The sequence below is a fragment of the Epinephelus fuscoguttatus genome, linkage group LG18 (assembly GCF_011397635.1).
Source record: "Epinephelus fuscoguttatus linkage group LG18, E.fuscoguttatus.final_Chr_v1".
Lineage (NCBI taxonomy): Eukaryota > Metazoa > Chordata > Actinopteri > Perciformes > Serranidae > Epinephelus > Epinephelus fuscoguttatus.
The window spans coordinates 5,294,937-5,311,480 of NC_064769.1; the positions used below are offsets into that span (position 1 = coordinate 5,294,937).

A 16,544-nucleotide genomic window follows, 5' to 3' on the forward strand; every position below is an offset into this window, starting at 1 on the left:
TGTGATTTTGCCTTTCAAGCCTGCCAGCGGCTTTTTGGGTTCAGATGGTATTTAAAAATTTAAAAATCTCCCCCACACTAATAAATAAATAAGTAAATAAATAAGTCTTTCCACAGATCTTAAAAATATTTGACATGCCATCCCTGTTTTGCACCAGCCCCCACCTCATAAATAATGAGCAGTCCCCTATAGCCTATCATGAAATTGTCACAGGACTTTCCATCGCATTATTTTTTGAATACACTGTGCCCATTGACTGTATAGAAGTTTTGTACCTCTGATTTGTAAGGTTGGCTAGCCTTACACTGAAACAAAAGGTGGCGCCAGTGTGTTGTACCATCAGCAGGTTTGTGTGAATAGGTTTCATATAATTTTCTTGTATGTTGGTTCATTATTCTCAAACTTTTATTGCATTTTCTGAAATGTACATAAAAGCTATGGTCCGTCAATTTTTTTTCTCAAGGATTATTTCCTGAAGGGCTCGTCCTGTCTTAGAAAGTAGACACCTGTCAGGCCTGAAGGCATAATACCAAATATCTGAACCTTTAATGTAGTCACACTGTAATCTCGCGTTGAACAGCGAGACTTCTGGCGCACCCGGCTCCCGGAGCCAAATACGTTTCTTTTCTTGACAGTCGGCAAGTTAACGGCACTTAAATATCGAAACAAACATCATATTCTTAACGGTCTTCAAACAGGAACCTTGTTTTTCGTGATGTGCAATACACGAGCCCCGTGTAAACGGTAACCTTCGATGCTGTGAAGTCATTTTAACGGATGATAAAGACGCTGACAGTTCAGGATCCTCTTATCGTTTCACCGGCATCTACAACATTTCGGTTAGTTCTACGTTACGTCGAAAACGGTATGTAGCTGATCTTACTTATCAAGTGAAATTAAAGAGAAAGAACCGTTTTCGTGCCAGGTAAAGCCCGAGGATGTGTTCGTGGTAAAAAGCCTGGTTTGTAAGCTAACCGGCTTCTGGTAGCTTTTCCTTTCAGTGCCGGCTGAAATGGAGGGACATGTGACGTGGTAGTCACGGCTCGAGATATAACGGTGGAGTCAAGTGCTCTTTGACTAAGTTCTCAACCGGTTGACAGTGTAGCTGTAGTGTGTCCAGCTGTTGAGGCGAAAATTACCGGACACGTATGATGCACCAGCAGGGCTCGTTGATGCCCCCCTTGCTCAGTGATGTGTTCTGCCAATGTCGATCGGGTGAGAGCCACCGGGGAGTCGACCCGGGTGGCGGAGGCGGAGGCGGGCACACCGTGGACCCGTCATCAGCTGCCCCATTTAAACCAGTACCTCTACATCCCGTTGCTGCCGACTGGCACTCGGACCCCGGTCATTCAGCGAATCCATGTGATATATGTGGAGGGTCTGAGCAGGAGCACAGACTCAAAGTGTTGTTCCAGGTCCTGGATGTGAACGGGGATGGAGGCATTTGTATCAACGACCTGACAATTGGCCTGAAGAAATTAGGGGTACATCGCACTGAACATGAGCTCATGGTAAGTGGACATAATTTCAGCTCAAATGGATGAGGCTTTCTTTTCTTGTGTAATTTGTCCTGTCTTGTGTTGCTGTCCAAATTTCTGTCTTAGTGTAGGAGAACAGACAGTTTGACAGATAACAATTGGGTGTTAGTCAGCAAAGCAGATAAGTAACAAGGGACAGTAACAGTGAGGGACGGTGGCACAAGAAAATAAAGAAAACACCACATCAGCAGGGTAAGTGCCAAAACTGTAAATCTTTAATTAGTAGCCTGGGCTATTATTTGCTGAAATCACTGAACTCAATAGGCTTATATTAGGGACAAGCATCTATATGGGACAGACCTTTACTTCATTTTACACAAAACTGTTGCTTAGCAAAGATGGGAAATACGATGAAATTGTTTATTTAAACCAGTATGAATATTACTTGTACAAATATAAAAATTAGGCTTCGAATAACATATCAATTATGTGTTGTGTTATGACACTTGTTTTATCCTGGTTATCCTGTTAAAACAATATTATTATGTGGATAAATGTTTTATCAAAAATACTTCTGATTCTTTTGATTGGACCCTTATGGACTAAGGGAATATAAATAAATTACTGGGTAATCGAGGAATAGACTTAATGAAATGACTTAATGACCGCTTCAGAGGAAGGGAGTTACCACTTGTTTTTGTCATGCTGGAAAATGTGAATGATTTATAGTCTTTTCTGGTGCTCATGGTTTCAGCAAGATGAACTGAACCAAGCTGACAATGTGTAGCATCTACATTGTAATGAAAGTTTAAACATTTATTTTTAAGTGTGATCTCAGCAGCTAACTAACATTAGCTGAAGTGGGTTTTATACAGCCAAAGAACTTGCATAAAAATGAACTTCTTGGCAACCAGACCAGGCATTTAATTGAGCCAGGCCTTTATTTCTCAAAATGTTTCACAGTGGGTTTGGTTGAAAAGTAATAGGGGTCTTTATATGCCTCTGTTTCAAAAGCATTACAGTGACCATAATTCAGTGTAAAGCAGGTACTAATTATGCAAATGCAGTAGCATTAAAAGTCTTCTCCAGTATAACATGCATCCTGCCTACATTAGGGTCCACCCTGATGAAACCAAGACAGATGATGCACCGGTGTACTGTACTGATAAATGGAGTAGACCAGTGGTTTTCAGACTTTTTGTGGTCAAAATTTCAAGGCACACCTGTATTTTTATCTGTGCACAATTGCTTATATAGCATGTATTATCACTCTTAATATGACATAAAACAATAAAAATGAAAAAAAAAAAGGCAGGTAGCTTTCGTGATACTGTCTAATGACAGTTTTTTTCTTTCTTTTCTTCTGGTGGTTGGTCATCTTTGCTGGAGCTTTTTTGTAATTTGCTCCATACAATAAAGTGACTCATTGTCCTACTCACCGCTCTCTCCTTTTTATTGTTATCATCCCGGTAGAGTTTGCCTCTTTATTATGAAATGCGTGTGCACAATATATCGATACAGTCAATTAAAAATGTATTCATAACTTTTACTATAGGCCAAATCGAATATTGCAATGATAATGTGTGGTTATCACAAAATCCCACAGCACACCTGGATTGGCATCATGGCACACCAGTGTGCTGCCACACACCATTTGAGAACCACAGCAGTAGACTCAGGGTTGGAAATACATTTTTTGTTCACCTGCTGGTGTGACTCCTGGATTCTAAAATCAACCAGCCACTCAATAGATTACCATTGTTTTTTGGGGTGAGTAGAGTAAATGTAGCAGCCACTTGCATATTTTACCAGCATTTGCCTGGTGGTCGGTGCTAATTTCCAGTCCTGAGTAGAGGAGTGCATTTTAGGTGTCACCTCACAGTGACACATGTTCAGTGGAACTGAACTGAAATTTTATATACTTTATTAATCTCCAAGGGGAAATTCAGTTTTTCACTCTGTTGTCAATTACACACAGGTCCGAACACACCCATGCACAAACTGGACCTATACATGCACTAAGTGGAGAGATGTCAGAGTGGGCTGCCCATGACAGGCGCTCCGGGCGGTTGGGGGGGTTTGGTGCCTTGCTCAGGGGCACCTTGGCAGTGCCCAGGAGGTGAACTGCCACCAGCTACCAGTCCACCAGCTACCAGTCCACGCTCCATATTTTGGTCTGGATGGGGACTTGAGCAGGCGACCCTCCGGTTCCCAACCCAAGTCCCTATGGACTGAGCTACTGCCGCCCCCCCCAAATGTATGTAACCTATGTAACACATATGAAAAAACTGCTGTCGGGGCGTTGGTAGCGTAGTGGATAGTGCCAGCGCCCCATGTACAGAGGCATTGCCTCGCTGCAGCGGCCGCGGGTTCGAATTCAGCTCGCGGCCCTTTGCTGCATGTCAGTCCCCACTCTTTCTCTGTCTCCCCATTTCATCCTCTGTCCTGTCAATAAAGGCAAAAAGCCAATAAAAATAATCTTTAAAAAAAAAGAAAAAAAAAAGAAAAAACTGCTGGCTGAATGACAGCCAGCATTTGTTATCACAGCCTTTTGGCCTTCATTAAACGTGATATTCAAACAAATGAAACAGGTACAGAATCTGAAAGACAAGTTAAACAGAAGGTGTTGTATGATTGCCTTTATGAGATTATCGTGTGTGTAAGTTGCTTGTTGTTACTCTTAGAGGGATAGTTCATTTTTTTAAGTGGGGTTGTATGGGGTACTTATCCATAGACAGTATATTACATACTATAGATGTTAGCCAGCACGCTCCAAGTTTGGAGTCTGACACGGAGGCTAGGCAATGTACATACTATACTATAAATGGGTCAGTAAGAAAACATATTTTAGCTACCTAAAAAAAAGTCCCACCCAAAAAAAGTCAGTTTAAATGTGCGCTATATTAAGAGTATTTTCACCACTTCACCTTTCCTTTAGACAGCCTGTTTGGACAGGAAAGCTGATCACAGCTTCAGTTTCCCATCTATGCTTTCGTCAAAGCTACCAGACTCTGTTGACAAAAACAGTAATTTTAGCCCACTGAAAATGGGAGCTGTTGGTCCACCACTGCATCGATCAGTTAGTCAGTTTGTGTTATTGTGTCACTTTAGTAAATCTGAACAAACAAAAAGTCACACAGTAAAACAAACAAAGCAACCGTCTGAGACAGAGTTGGACCAGCAGCTCCTGTATTCGGCAATGTTGCTGTTTTTCTTATTGGAGTCTGGCTTTTAATTTTTTTTATTTAATTTTATATACTTTATTAATCCCCGAGAGGAAATTCAATTTTTGTTTAAGAGAGTGATATAATGTCTTCATTTTCCTATCAGGAATCACTGTCTGACGTTAAGGTGAAGTGGTGAAAATACTCTATACTAATAGTGTCCAAAAACGAATTAATTAATTCGTTATCTCGAGATAACAATCTTTGTTATCTCGAGATAACAAATTAATAAGTCGTTATCACGAGATAACAGTGCACAAAAAAAAGACTAATACATGGCCGTTCTCATCTTCCGTAGATATTGATATTTTTAGGTGTGACTTTTTTTGGTGGCTAAAATACATTTTGTGGCTTGCCCCTCCACGGCAGTAGATGTTGGACTCCAGCCTGCTTCTCCAGACTGGGGGCTTGACGACTACCATCTACTGTATGTAATTTACTGTCCATGTATAAATACTCTGAACAACCTCACTTCAAAAAACACTTAACTATCCCTTTGTTCTGTTATTTGACTGTATTTCGGGTAATTATTCTTTTCATAGTGGGAGTAAAGCTGTCACCATGACAGTGTAAAGAACATGTTTCTAAACATTACTAAATTAGAAATTACAGTGTTACTGTTTCCAGCTCCCGCCAGATTTCATCAGTTTGTCATCAGTCCATCTTGCGTAAGCTTTCTTCTGTATCTTCATGTTAATGTGTCGATGTCGAAGCACAACAAAACACAAAACAAACTGGATTACGACTGCAGATTTTTAAAAAATGGTGGTTGATGGTCTCCATGCTGTCCTGTAAATCTTTGCTGTGAGTACTCAACCAATCAGAAATGTTCAGCTCTGCAGACCACACCCCAAAAGTTTCTGTAACACTAGGAAAGTACTACCTCCCGATTAGGGACTTCATGGGGGTAAAAGAAAGTCCCCATAACTTAAATGTGACCCTGTCCTGGTCCCTGCAGTCGAAAAGCCATGATTTGCTCAAAAGGTTCCGAGTCCTGGGTTAAGTCCCTGCTGTCGAAAAGGCGCTCAAGGTACCACTGTCGTAATGTATTTAGTAGCTGTCTGGACACAGACTTTGATGAGGTTACTAGCCAGTGGTTTTGATTGGGTTACTTGACTTTATTTTTTCAAGGTTATTATTTCTGAAAGGCAGTGGATGATGTATATTTGATTTTATACACATTATACTGCAATCGCAGTTACACCTCTGCAGCAATAGTAACTGAGTAATGGAGTCTTCACTGACCTCATATGACAAACCAGACTGGTAGCAGATCAGAGTTGTGAAAATCTTCTCCAGAACTTTCTCTCTTTGTTTGTTGAGGATAGTCACATAATCCTGAATAATAGTACCTTCTGCATGCCGTTTGACATTGTGGCAGATGTCCAAGACCACACAGTTATATAGCTGTGTGGATTAACAGTAATAACAATTCACTGGTTGAAGGTCCTCTATCAACACAACCTGGAACTGTCAAGCCTCAGTTTATCTCAAAATAATGTTTTCTGTATAACTGACAGCTAGAGCGTCTCTTAAAGCCAATTTGTGGGGGTTTTTGTGTCGCAGTAGTCGACCTGCTCATCAGTACTTTTGCAGTTCCTTTAAACACTAAATCATAACCTTCAGTTGATGTAAAAGGCCTGCAGGTTAAGTCAAAAGGGTCTACAGTAGTTTGACCAAACATTAGAATGGGCAAGAAAGATGCATTTTCTCAGTGGCTGAACACGGTGTTAATTCCAGTGTCAGCATCTGAGAAATGCAGTTTCCTTCCTGGAATTTTCATTCAGTGTGTATTTTACAGTGAGTTACTTTAGAAGAAAATCGAGACACATGTTGAAGCAAACAGGAGAGTCTCAGGTAGAGAAATAACAGCTTTGATCAGCAGTGGTCTCGTTGTAAACCTTTGAACACACATAGTTAAATCTTTAAGTATCAGCCATAGCAGGACAAAACCATGCAGGGTCCCACGCCTGTCAGTTAAAAAGAAGCATAAAGACAGCATGAATTGATGAACCCATCCTGCCCTGTGTGACAGATGGTCATAACAAGGCATCAGTAAGAGGTTATAGCCATGTCCAAATGGAGTACCAAACAGTCAGCCTCATGTCAAGGCTTGAGGATCCTGCATTACTGGTTTTGTTTTGGTTCAAAATAGACTATATCCTGACACCCTACTGTTTTTATCCTTGACTGAGTTTCAGACAGTAGTTTTGAAACCGTTTCTGCAGTGGCCACCAGGGGCAGCTCCACTGGTTGTATACGTCTGATTGTATGTAAGACTATAACTCCCTGGCTACTCTGTCGTTAAACCTCTTAATAACTATTGGGTGTGGTTAGCTGTGTGATGCTAACAGTCAGACCTGTCACTGTATGTGTGTGGGCTGTTTCTCACCAACTGTCACCGGTTTGGAGTTCACACTCTTGCAGCAGCATGATAAACAGAGGGAGCGAGAGCGTGGCAAGGAGGAGCTGAGGAAATCAATATGCTGCCCAGCTCCACAATGAATTAAGATTTAACCAATTTCAAATAGTTAGTAGAACAGAAAAGTTGTGTTCAGACCCCCCTTAAACCTTATATATTTTTATACATTTACTGTATATATAACCATAACTATGTTTGTGTGCATTGAAAAGTACTTTGTAGCAAGAGTCATTTATATATAATCCTGAAATACATTTGTGAATCCTTCTGTGTGTATTTATTAATACCGCGATTAATCTGACTCCATACACCTCTGTCAACAGTAGAATCAGGTCTTGTAATTCAGGTTTCGGTCTTTAAGCAGAGTTGTGAAAGACAAACATTATTAGATTTTTAAAAGCCATTTCCTTGTTCAGTACTGACATATTATACTTGCATGGTTGTGTGCACTCTCAGTTTAACAGTATCATACATAGACAAGTGCAGAGGAGTACTTCTAAACTACTTTTAAATAATTAAACTTTCATGCTTGAACTGTCATATCAAATGAAGGCAACAGGCAGAAAAAACATTTGATGCAGTAGACAGTGACACCAGAGTTCGTTCATGAAGTGGTCATTAGACAAAGCAGTGCAAACAAAAGGCAAGCAAACTGGTAGTCACTGTTACTGTTCTTTCTGTCGTATGCTCATTACACAAAGCAACAATGGGCATGCGCAAGTTGAGAAGATTACATCATTGTTTCCCAATCGCTCTGTTTTACACGCCACACATATACACAATTACCAGAGTTTTAAAAGATCTGTACCTTAGAGGCACTTTACAAAATCTCCATTTTAGGGACCTAAAAATCAGTTTGCTTGTGGACAAGAGGCCAAAACGTGGGGGAAAATATGCATTTACAAAATTATCTTTGTAGGTATAAGTATAGATTATTATTATTAGAAATTATAGGTATAATTTGTGATTAAAATATTATCGTAGCATATTGGCCACAACTTTGCACAGTGACCTGCCTTTTTTAGGAAATTACTGAGCCATTTTTTAAATGAAACTATATCTTTGTGAGCTGTTTTTAACAATTTGTGTTCTTAGTGTGAACCAGTGGGCTTGAGGCTGAGTGCCACAAACATGATAGGGAGCGGGAGGTCAGAAAGTCTCCGTAGACAGGCTGACACATTGTTGGTTTTGGTCTTTTCCTAGGGTTTGGCTTATTATTTGATAAGTAGAAACTGTTATTTTTTAAAATGTGAAAAAAATCCCTGCTGCTGATGAGGCTTGTTGTCACAATATTTGCATGTAGGGTCTTCTTCCAGGTTATGTAGTGGACAGGCTATAATTAAGAGAGCTCCTGTTTCTGTCAATAATCACTCACACTGGGATCAATGTAGTCCATGAGCAGTGCAGTAAGTAAAACAGGTCTGCAGAAAGCAGCTGGAAGTCATGAGGATTCTATAAAGGCTGAACACTGTAGTTTTCCTAGCAGAAGAAACCTGGTACATGTTGAGAATTTAAATACAGCGAAGCTCGGTTGTCAGGTGGATGGGATCTCCTGCTGGATGCTGACGGTGTGCTTGGAATGATTCAGTGAGAGTGTAGGAGGATAGGAAGGAGGGAGGAGGGAGGCATCACTCAGCAAATTTTCTGCTGTGAGGGAGGTGCAACCGAGGGGAAACCCTGCACTTCACCCCACCCCCTCCTTCTACAGTGGCTGATGATTGAAGGCATAGATTCATTTCCTTGCTGTAATCCTGCCCTCCATTGGCTGAGTGGCTCATTCCATGGCTCGACAGTCGGATCTGCCAGTATGGGCTGCAGTGATTGGTCAGGCTCAGCTGCAGTGAGGATGCAGGTTTCTGGAAGCTCTCTTTGGTGCATTTCTCTGGCTGCTGATACTGATGCCTGCTAAGTAGCAAATCCTGACTGTCTGCTGCGACCATCATTTAATTATCCTCAACATGAGATACTTCCAGTGTGAAATTCTAATTTTGATAAATGAAGAACTAATCATGCCTCAGACGTTAAATGGCAGGAGTTAGATAGGAGGGTTTTGTTTTGATCCTGCTGCATATGATGCCTGTGGATATGAACCTGGATGTTTGTCAACTTCGCAATTTTCAATGAGAAAAGATCCAGTAAGAAGATGAGACGCTGAGCTGGAGCAGTGAAGTGGAAGAAAGTGGAGACGTTGTCCTCAGCTGACCTTTCTACACTTGTTCTGCCAGTTCAGCTCTTGGATTTTTGTGTTTGAGTGGAGGGCACTCACCCAGACACAGTGAGCCCCACTCTGAGAATGGTGCAGGGCATACTGACTTTCCTGTGGCAGAGACTTTTTGGCAGGACGCACTGTAAGCCTGCTGAAACTCCGTCACCAGGTGAGAAAGAGACTGAGGGTACTGGGAACTGCAGAGAGCTGCAAGCTCGTCTCCAGGAAAAGTCTGCAAACTCATCTGACAGTAAAGAAGTCAGCAAAAGTAACGTTACTCCAAAGAAGACCACAGTATTAATCATGGTTGCACCACCTGCGGATCTTAAACAGGTAAAATACAGCAGGTAGCTGTACCCCTGACTTTTGTTATCCAGTACAACCCATCATCTTGTCAGCATTTTAAATTGTTATGTAAAATATCTCAACATTTACTGGTTGGTTTGGCACAAAGTTTCGTTTTGACATTTGTGGTCCTAATAGCTTAAAAACACCACTGTGCTTAAGTACAGCCTCAGAGAGCTGCTAAGCATTGCTGTAGAACATAGTCTCTCAAAGTCAGAGTGCCCACGGTCATTGAAAATCTGGAAAAGTCATGGATTTTCACAATCACATTTTCCAGGCCTGGAAAAGTCCTTGAATCAATTGAAATCATTGGAAGTCTTTGGGAACTCTTGGAATTTAGTTGTGTATTATGGAATTGTTACAGTAATTTTCTGTGGATAACCTTCCATGTAATGTAACATAATTGCAAATTAATATTCTTTAGCTGTCGTCTTAACGAAGCTTTAATATGTGTTGATGTGTGACATTTTGTCTACTATCACGTACATTTTGTCATGTTCTCCCTGGGTTTGTCTCTCCCCTCCTGTATGCCTGCTAGCTGAAGTTATGCTTGAATAGAGCTTGATGTATGAAAAACACCAGTCAAGTATGGCAAGAAATCTTTTTTTTTTATTAGGGTCTTTGAAAAGTCCTGGGAAAGTTTGGAAATTTTGTCCATGAAAATGTGTGGGAACCCCGCAAAATGCGGCCCGCAGGCCAGTGGCAGCCCTAAGAATCATTATGTGTGGCCCCTGAACATGCATGCATAATATTTTAATCATCTGTGGTCCATTTCAATACCTTCACTTTCACTAGGTCCATTCATTCACTACACTACTCAGCTACTGCATCTAACTGTGCAAACACGTGTCTGTCATGTTAGGAATGACAACTTGTAAAGCTACTGGTAGCGTTGCAACTAGTGGCACCTTGTGAGTGTTGCGGGAATTTGGTTCTGTCATCTATGCTAGTAGGGTTGCAAAGGTATGAGATTTTCGTGGTGCAGTATGATAACTGTCTCAAAAAATATCAGGGTATTGTGGAGTTACACAATATTATTTTCAGTAACAATGACCTTAAAGGAAAGAATACAGAAGATTTTTTGGGTTAAACAAATGCTTTATTGTAATTAAAATAGAGATGTCAGTTTTGATTTATTTTGCTTTTGATAGCTCAACACCCATTATCCCACCAGTGTGTGCAGTGCAGTAAACTGAAGAGCAGCAAATTAACCCATAGACCAACATATGTAACTAGTCAAAATATTCGTGGCGATTTACTGTTGACATCCCTAAATTGGTACTTGAGAATCTTATCTTACCATATAATGACGAAAACTCTGTCTGTGGGTGTGTCTGTTCCACGTTTTTCTCCTCACTGACTTGGTCAATCCATGTGAAATTTGGCACAGTGGTAGAGGGTCATGGGAGGATGCGAATGAAGCAATATTACATCAATTGGCCAAAGGGGGGCACTATAGCAACTGATTGAAAACTTTGAATGGGCATATCTCATGCCCCATATGTCGTAGAGACATGAAACTTTGCACAGAGATGCCTCTCCTCATGACACAAATTTGCCTCAAGAACCCATAACTTCCGGTTATATAGATTTTCCACCATTTTGAATTTTTTGAAAAACACTTAAAATCAATCTCTTCCTAGGAAGTTTGACCGATCTGCATGAAACTCAGTGAACATAATCTCGGGACCAATCTAAAGTTCCCTCTTGGCAAAAGTTGGAAAACTTACTAAAACTGAGCTTCTAGGGGCGCTGGTGGCTTAGTGGCAGAGCAGGCGCCCCATGTACAAGGCTGTTGCCGCAGTGGCCCAGGTTCGACTCCAGCCTGTGGCCCTTTGCTGCATGTCACTCCCCCTCTCTCTCCCCCCTTCACATTTGTCTGTCCTATACATTAAAGGCTAAAAAGTCCCAAAAAATATCTTCAAAAAAATAAATAAATAAATAAAAAATAAAACCTGAGCTTCTATAAGGCAGTAAATATTGCGGAGGGCGTGGCTCATCACATAAAGGTGTATAACATCTCAAGGGTTTCACCGATCACCACGCAACTTTATAGGCATATGATCACAGATAATCTGAGGGGACCCCATCATTATTGACTCCATCAAACAAAATGGGGGTGCTAGAGAGCTAATTTTTTATCTAGGTCTAACCGCCATATCGATTTTTACTAAACTTGGTAGATATGTAGAACAGGATGCCTCAAGGTAACTTGAGAAATTTAATTCTAATTGGCAACTGGGTGGCGCTATGACAACAGAAAAATGCTTAAAAATGGCTAAAATGCGACCGATCGCTGTGGCTCCTCCTGTGGCCGGATGTTTTTTGTTTTTTCTAATTTTGGTATGACATGGTATGGTATGCTGTACATAATCACGGAAACTGTCAGTGTGTCATTCTGTCAGTCAGTCAGTCATTCTACCAGTGTGCCCCACTTCAATACAACATATAAACACTTTAACTATCTGCCTTTCAACATGCTTCCTCAACTACTAATGTACAGTTTTAGCCCACTAACTATCCCACTATTGGCAATTGTACTACTGTACTTTCAATTAAGCCATCGTACTATCAAACTCACAAAAACTCTGTCTGAATACATTGCTCTTCTTAATGGGTTCAGTTGACTATTTAATCTGCAGTTTCCTATGACCTGTATCCCAAACACACACCATGTGAAACTGTACGTGGGCAACTGTGCACTCAATGGGTATGGACTAGTATTTTTAATTTTTAGAAGTATGTGTAACTGTCAAGGAAGAAAGGGGATGCACATGAGCAGATGAGACTCTGTCTGGCTGCATTTCTTTTTTCAAATGTTGCATTTATTTCTGCAACCCTAAATGCTTGTGCTGTTAGCTAAAGTGAGTGGTTTTGGCGCTCAACTCAGCAGTTTAATGTGGAAGTGAGATGGAAAAGATACTTTATTTTATTTGTGCCGTTTCCTGTGCAGCCCTTAATCTTTTGCTGGCTTCCTAATTTGTCACTCCACCTGCTGTAGACTCTTAGTCTTATCAACCTTTGTTAAGGCAGTGGTGGCCCAATGAGCTAAAAGCTCTTCTCCAGAAAGACTCCGTTCCTTAGTGAAACATCTACACTTGGGCGCTGCCAAGTAAAACTACACTCTTCTTTTGTTCTTTTTACAGCTGTTGTTGGATATGTACCTTTCTCAAGGTTACCTCAGTTGTCAGGGCGTTTCCAAAATGACTGCATTTCCTTCGCAAACATTTGCAGCTTGAGGCTGAGGTTTTTTTTCCTCTTGCTTCAACAGGTCTCGTCAGTTCATAATAGAGTCAGCACAAAGCTGAAAATGTGTTTTTGCTAGCAGTGTGATGTCCTTTGATTTAGTGCACTTCAAATTGAAAACACGTTTGCTTGCATTTTTTAGTCCCTTAATGTAATTTTTTAAAATTTTTAAAAATTAAAGTAACTGAAAATATTAAACACATTTAGAATGAGATGAAATGATTTGACACTTGTGGGGGTAAAGGTCACTGCAATATACACTATGACACTCAGTGTAGAGAATTTATTTTACATTTTTATGTTTCTGAAAAAGACACGGCTCCATCTAACAGCTTAATGTCAGACTAAAAAACTATCTACCCTTGGTCTGCTCACCAATCGCTGAGAACCAAGTCAAGTTACTGCTACCCTAGACTGTATAAATAATGAAAGTAGCCACCATGATGTCACCATATTGGTTTGTGGACTCTCTTTTTTAAGTTGGAGTTTGGTGTCTTGGCCGTCCCTATCTTGAATGTTTGGAGCCAGAAGTAACCACATTTGGACGAGAGGGTGGTGCTAACCCTTGAGCTAGCTGCTAGCTTGGTTATCACAGTCCATTACAGTCTATGGTTAACTGAGCTAATGCTAATTTTTAAGGGTCCAAGCAGCGACTGCTGTTGGAGCTCTACTGTTTTTACTCACATTGTTGTTTTCCTCTGTGCTATTCCAAACTAAACTTCACAATATCCTGTGACAAATCTCAAATATCCAGTATATTCAACTCAAGTTTAAAAAAATTCATTCAATTTGTATTTCATTCCGTCAAAACCTACTGGCATGTTCCTAGGTATTTTTGATGATTGTAGATACAGAATCAGGTCTATGGATCAGTAGTTTAGTGGTTAGGGGGATGACTTGTAAAACAAAGATTTAGAGTTTAAATCCTGTTCCATCCTGCAGGTGGTCTGAATCTTTGCATTTTCCAGGATAACTTTTGAAAATTTTCACATAGTAGCATTATTTGTGTATTGGTAAACATTGGATGCATTCCAGGCCTTGGACAAAATAAAAATACAACACAAATGTAGTCAAGCAAAACACATTTTCACTGAACACAACATTGAATGTTTTGCTTCTCGTCGGTGAAGAAAGAAACAAGCATTCAAATACTTGCAGTCTGCTTGGACCCTGATAAATGCTTGCAGCTTTAATAATGCTAATTTTCACTGGTGAAAAACAGCCTTATAATCATAAAAACAAAATGTCCTTACCAGAAAAAATGGAATATCTGATTAGGGTCCTTAAGTAAAAAGAGTTGTTGTTTTTTTTAATGAAAAGGGCTGTGCAGTTAAAATCATCTCACAGAAAAGTGTGCGTCATTCAATTGGAAATTGCAGTGATCAGTATCACTGTGTTGAATTTTGTGCATGGTAAGGACTGTGTAAGCAGTTGACTATAAGGCAAACAAAGGCAAGTTGCTTTGTCAACTACTTATCTGCCTTAAAGGTCACCGGTTTTCAAGGCACTATATATGTGTGTATTTTGAAATGTATACCTACTTTACATACAGTACAGGCCAAAAGTTTGGACACACCTTCTCATTCAATGCGTTTTCTTTATTTTCATGACTATTTACATTGTAGATTCTCACTGAAGGCATCAAAACTATGAATGAACACATGTGGAGTTATGTACTTAACAAAAAAAGGTGAAATAACTGAAAACACGTTTTATATTCTAGTTTCTTCAAAATAGCCACCCTTTGCTCTGATTACTGCTTTGCACACTCTTGGCATTCTCTCCATGAGCTTCAAGAGGTAGTCACCTGAAATGGTTTTCCAACAGTCTTGAAGGAGTTCCCAGAGGTGTTTAGCACTTGTTGGCCCCTTTGCCTTCACTCTGCGGTCCAGCTCACCCCAAACCATCTTGATTGGGTTCAGGTCCGGTGACTGTGGAGGCCAGGTCATCTGCCGCAGCACTCCATCACTCTCCTTCTTGGTCAAATAGCCCTTACACAGCCTGGAGGTGTGTCTGGGGTCATTGTCCTATTGAAAAATAAATGATCGTCCAACTAAACGCAAACCGGATGGGATGGCATGTCGCTGCAGGATGCTGTGGTAGCCATGCTGGTTCAGTGTGCCTTCAATTTTGAATAAATCCCCAACAGTGTCACCAGCAAAACACCCCCACACCATCACACCTCCTCCTCCATGCTTCACAGTGGGAACCAGGCATGTGGAATCCATCCGTTCATCTTTTCTGCGTCTCACAAAGACACGGCGGTTGGAACCAAAGAACTCAAATTTGGACTCATCAGACCAAAGCACAGATTTCCACTGGTCTAATGTCCATTCCTTGTGTTTCTTGGCCCAAACAAATCTCTTCTGCTTGTTGCCTCTCCTTAGCAGTGGTTTCCTAGCAGCTATTTGACCATGAAGGCCTGATTCGCGCAGTCTCCTCTTGACAGTTGTTCTAGAGATGGGTCTGCTGCTAGAACTCTGTGTGGCATTCATCTGGTCTCTGATCTGAGCTGCTGTTAACTTGCCATTTCTGAGGCTGGTGACTCGGATGAACTTATCCTCAGAAGCAGAGGTGACTCTTGGTCTTCCTTTCCTGGGTCGGTCCTCACGTGTGCCAGTTTCGTTGTAGCGCTTGATGGTTTTTGCGACTCCACTTGGGGACACATTTAAAGTTTTTGCAATTTTCCGGACTGACTGACCTTCATTTCTTAAAGTAATGATGGCCACTGGTTTTTCTTTAGTTAGCTGATTGGTTCTTGCCATAATATGAATTTTAACAGTTGTCCAATAGGGCTGTCGGCTGTGTATTAACCTGACTTCTGCACAACACAACTGATGGTCCCAACCCCATTGATAAAGCAAGAAATTCCACTAATTAACCCTGATAAGGCACACCTGTGAAGTGGAAACCATTTCAGGTGACTACCTCTTGAAGCTCATGGAGAGAATGCCAAGAGTGTGCAAAGCAGTAATCAGAGCAAAGGGTGGCTATTTTGAAGAAACTAGAATATAAAACATGTTTTCAGTTATTTCACCTTTTTTTGTTAAGTACATAACTCCACATGTGTTCATTCATAGTTTTGATGCCTTCAGTGAGAATCTACAATGTAAATAGTCATGAAAATAAAGAAAATGCATTGAATGAGAAGGTGTGTCCAAACTTTTGGCCTGTACTGTATATGAGATAGTCAGTCTACTGTACTGAGCTCTCAGTGTTTAATATCTGTGCTTTAATGACACTGCTTAGGAATATGCCACAAAAAGCAAACAGTCTTTCTTTTATACTGTCCATTTACGTCTTAGTACTTTGAGTTAGACAGCAGAAGAAACCTGATGTGTCTGTGTCTCTACGTCCCAAACGTGAACCACAATGAATATGAGTATTCGGAATCAAATGGATTACCATCTGAAATGGAAGTCCGTGTTCAAGCCAAGTAAATATTTCCTGTCAAATCAATTGATGATGTATCATACATGGAGGAAGGTATGAGTGAAAACATGCTTTGCTCTGGTTCTGATGCTGTATGATTTTTCAGTTATTTGCAGGATAGGGGACAGTTTTACTTTACTGCTGTACCGTGTGGACGATATATCTCAGTGCAATAATGGCGTGACCTGTCA

General features: G+C 40.7%; 1 protein-coding gene across 1 annotated transcript in view; it reads left to right on the forward strand.

Moving 5' to 3' along the window:
* The first annotated feature begins 602 nt into the window (after positions 1-602).
* Positions 603-16,544, forward strand: part of slc25a25b (solute carrier family 25 member 25b) — a 34,085-nt gene continuing 18,143 nt past the window's right edge. The window contains exon 1 of the mRNA XM_049604058.1: positions 603-1,511. Coding sequence (XP_049460015.1) covers positions 1,149-1,511 — 363 coding nt within the window. The 5' untranslated portion in view covers positions 603-1,148. The remainder of the gene's footprint in view (positions 1,512-16,544) is intronic.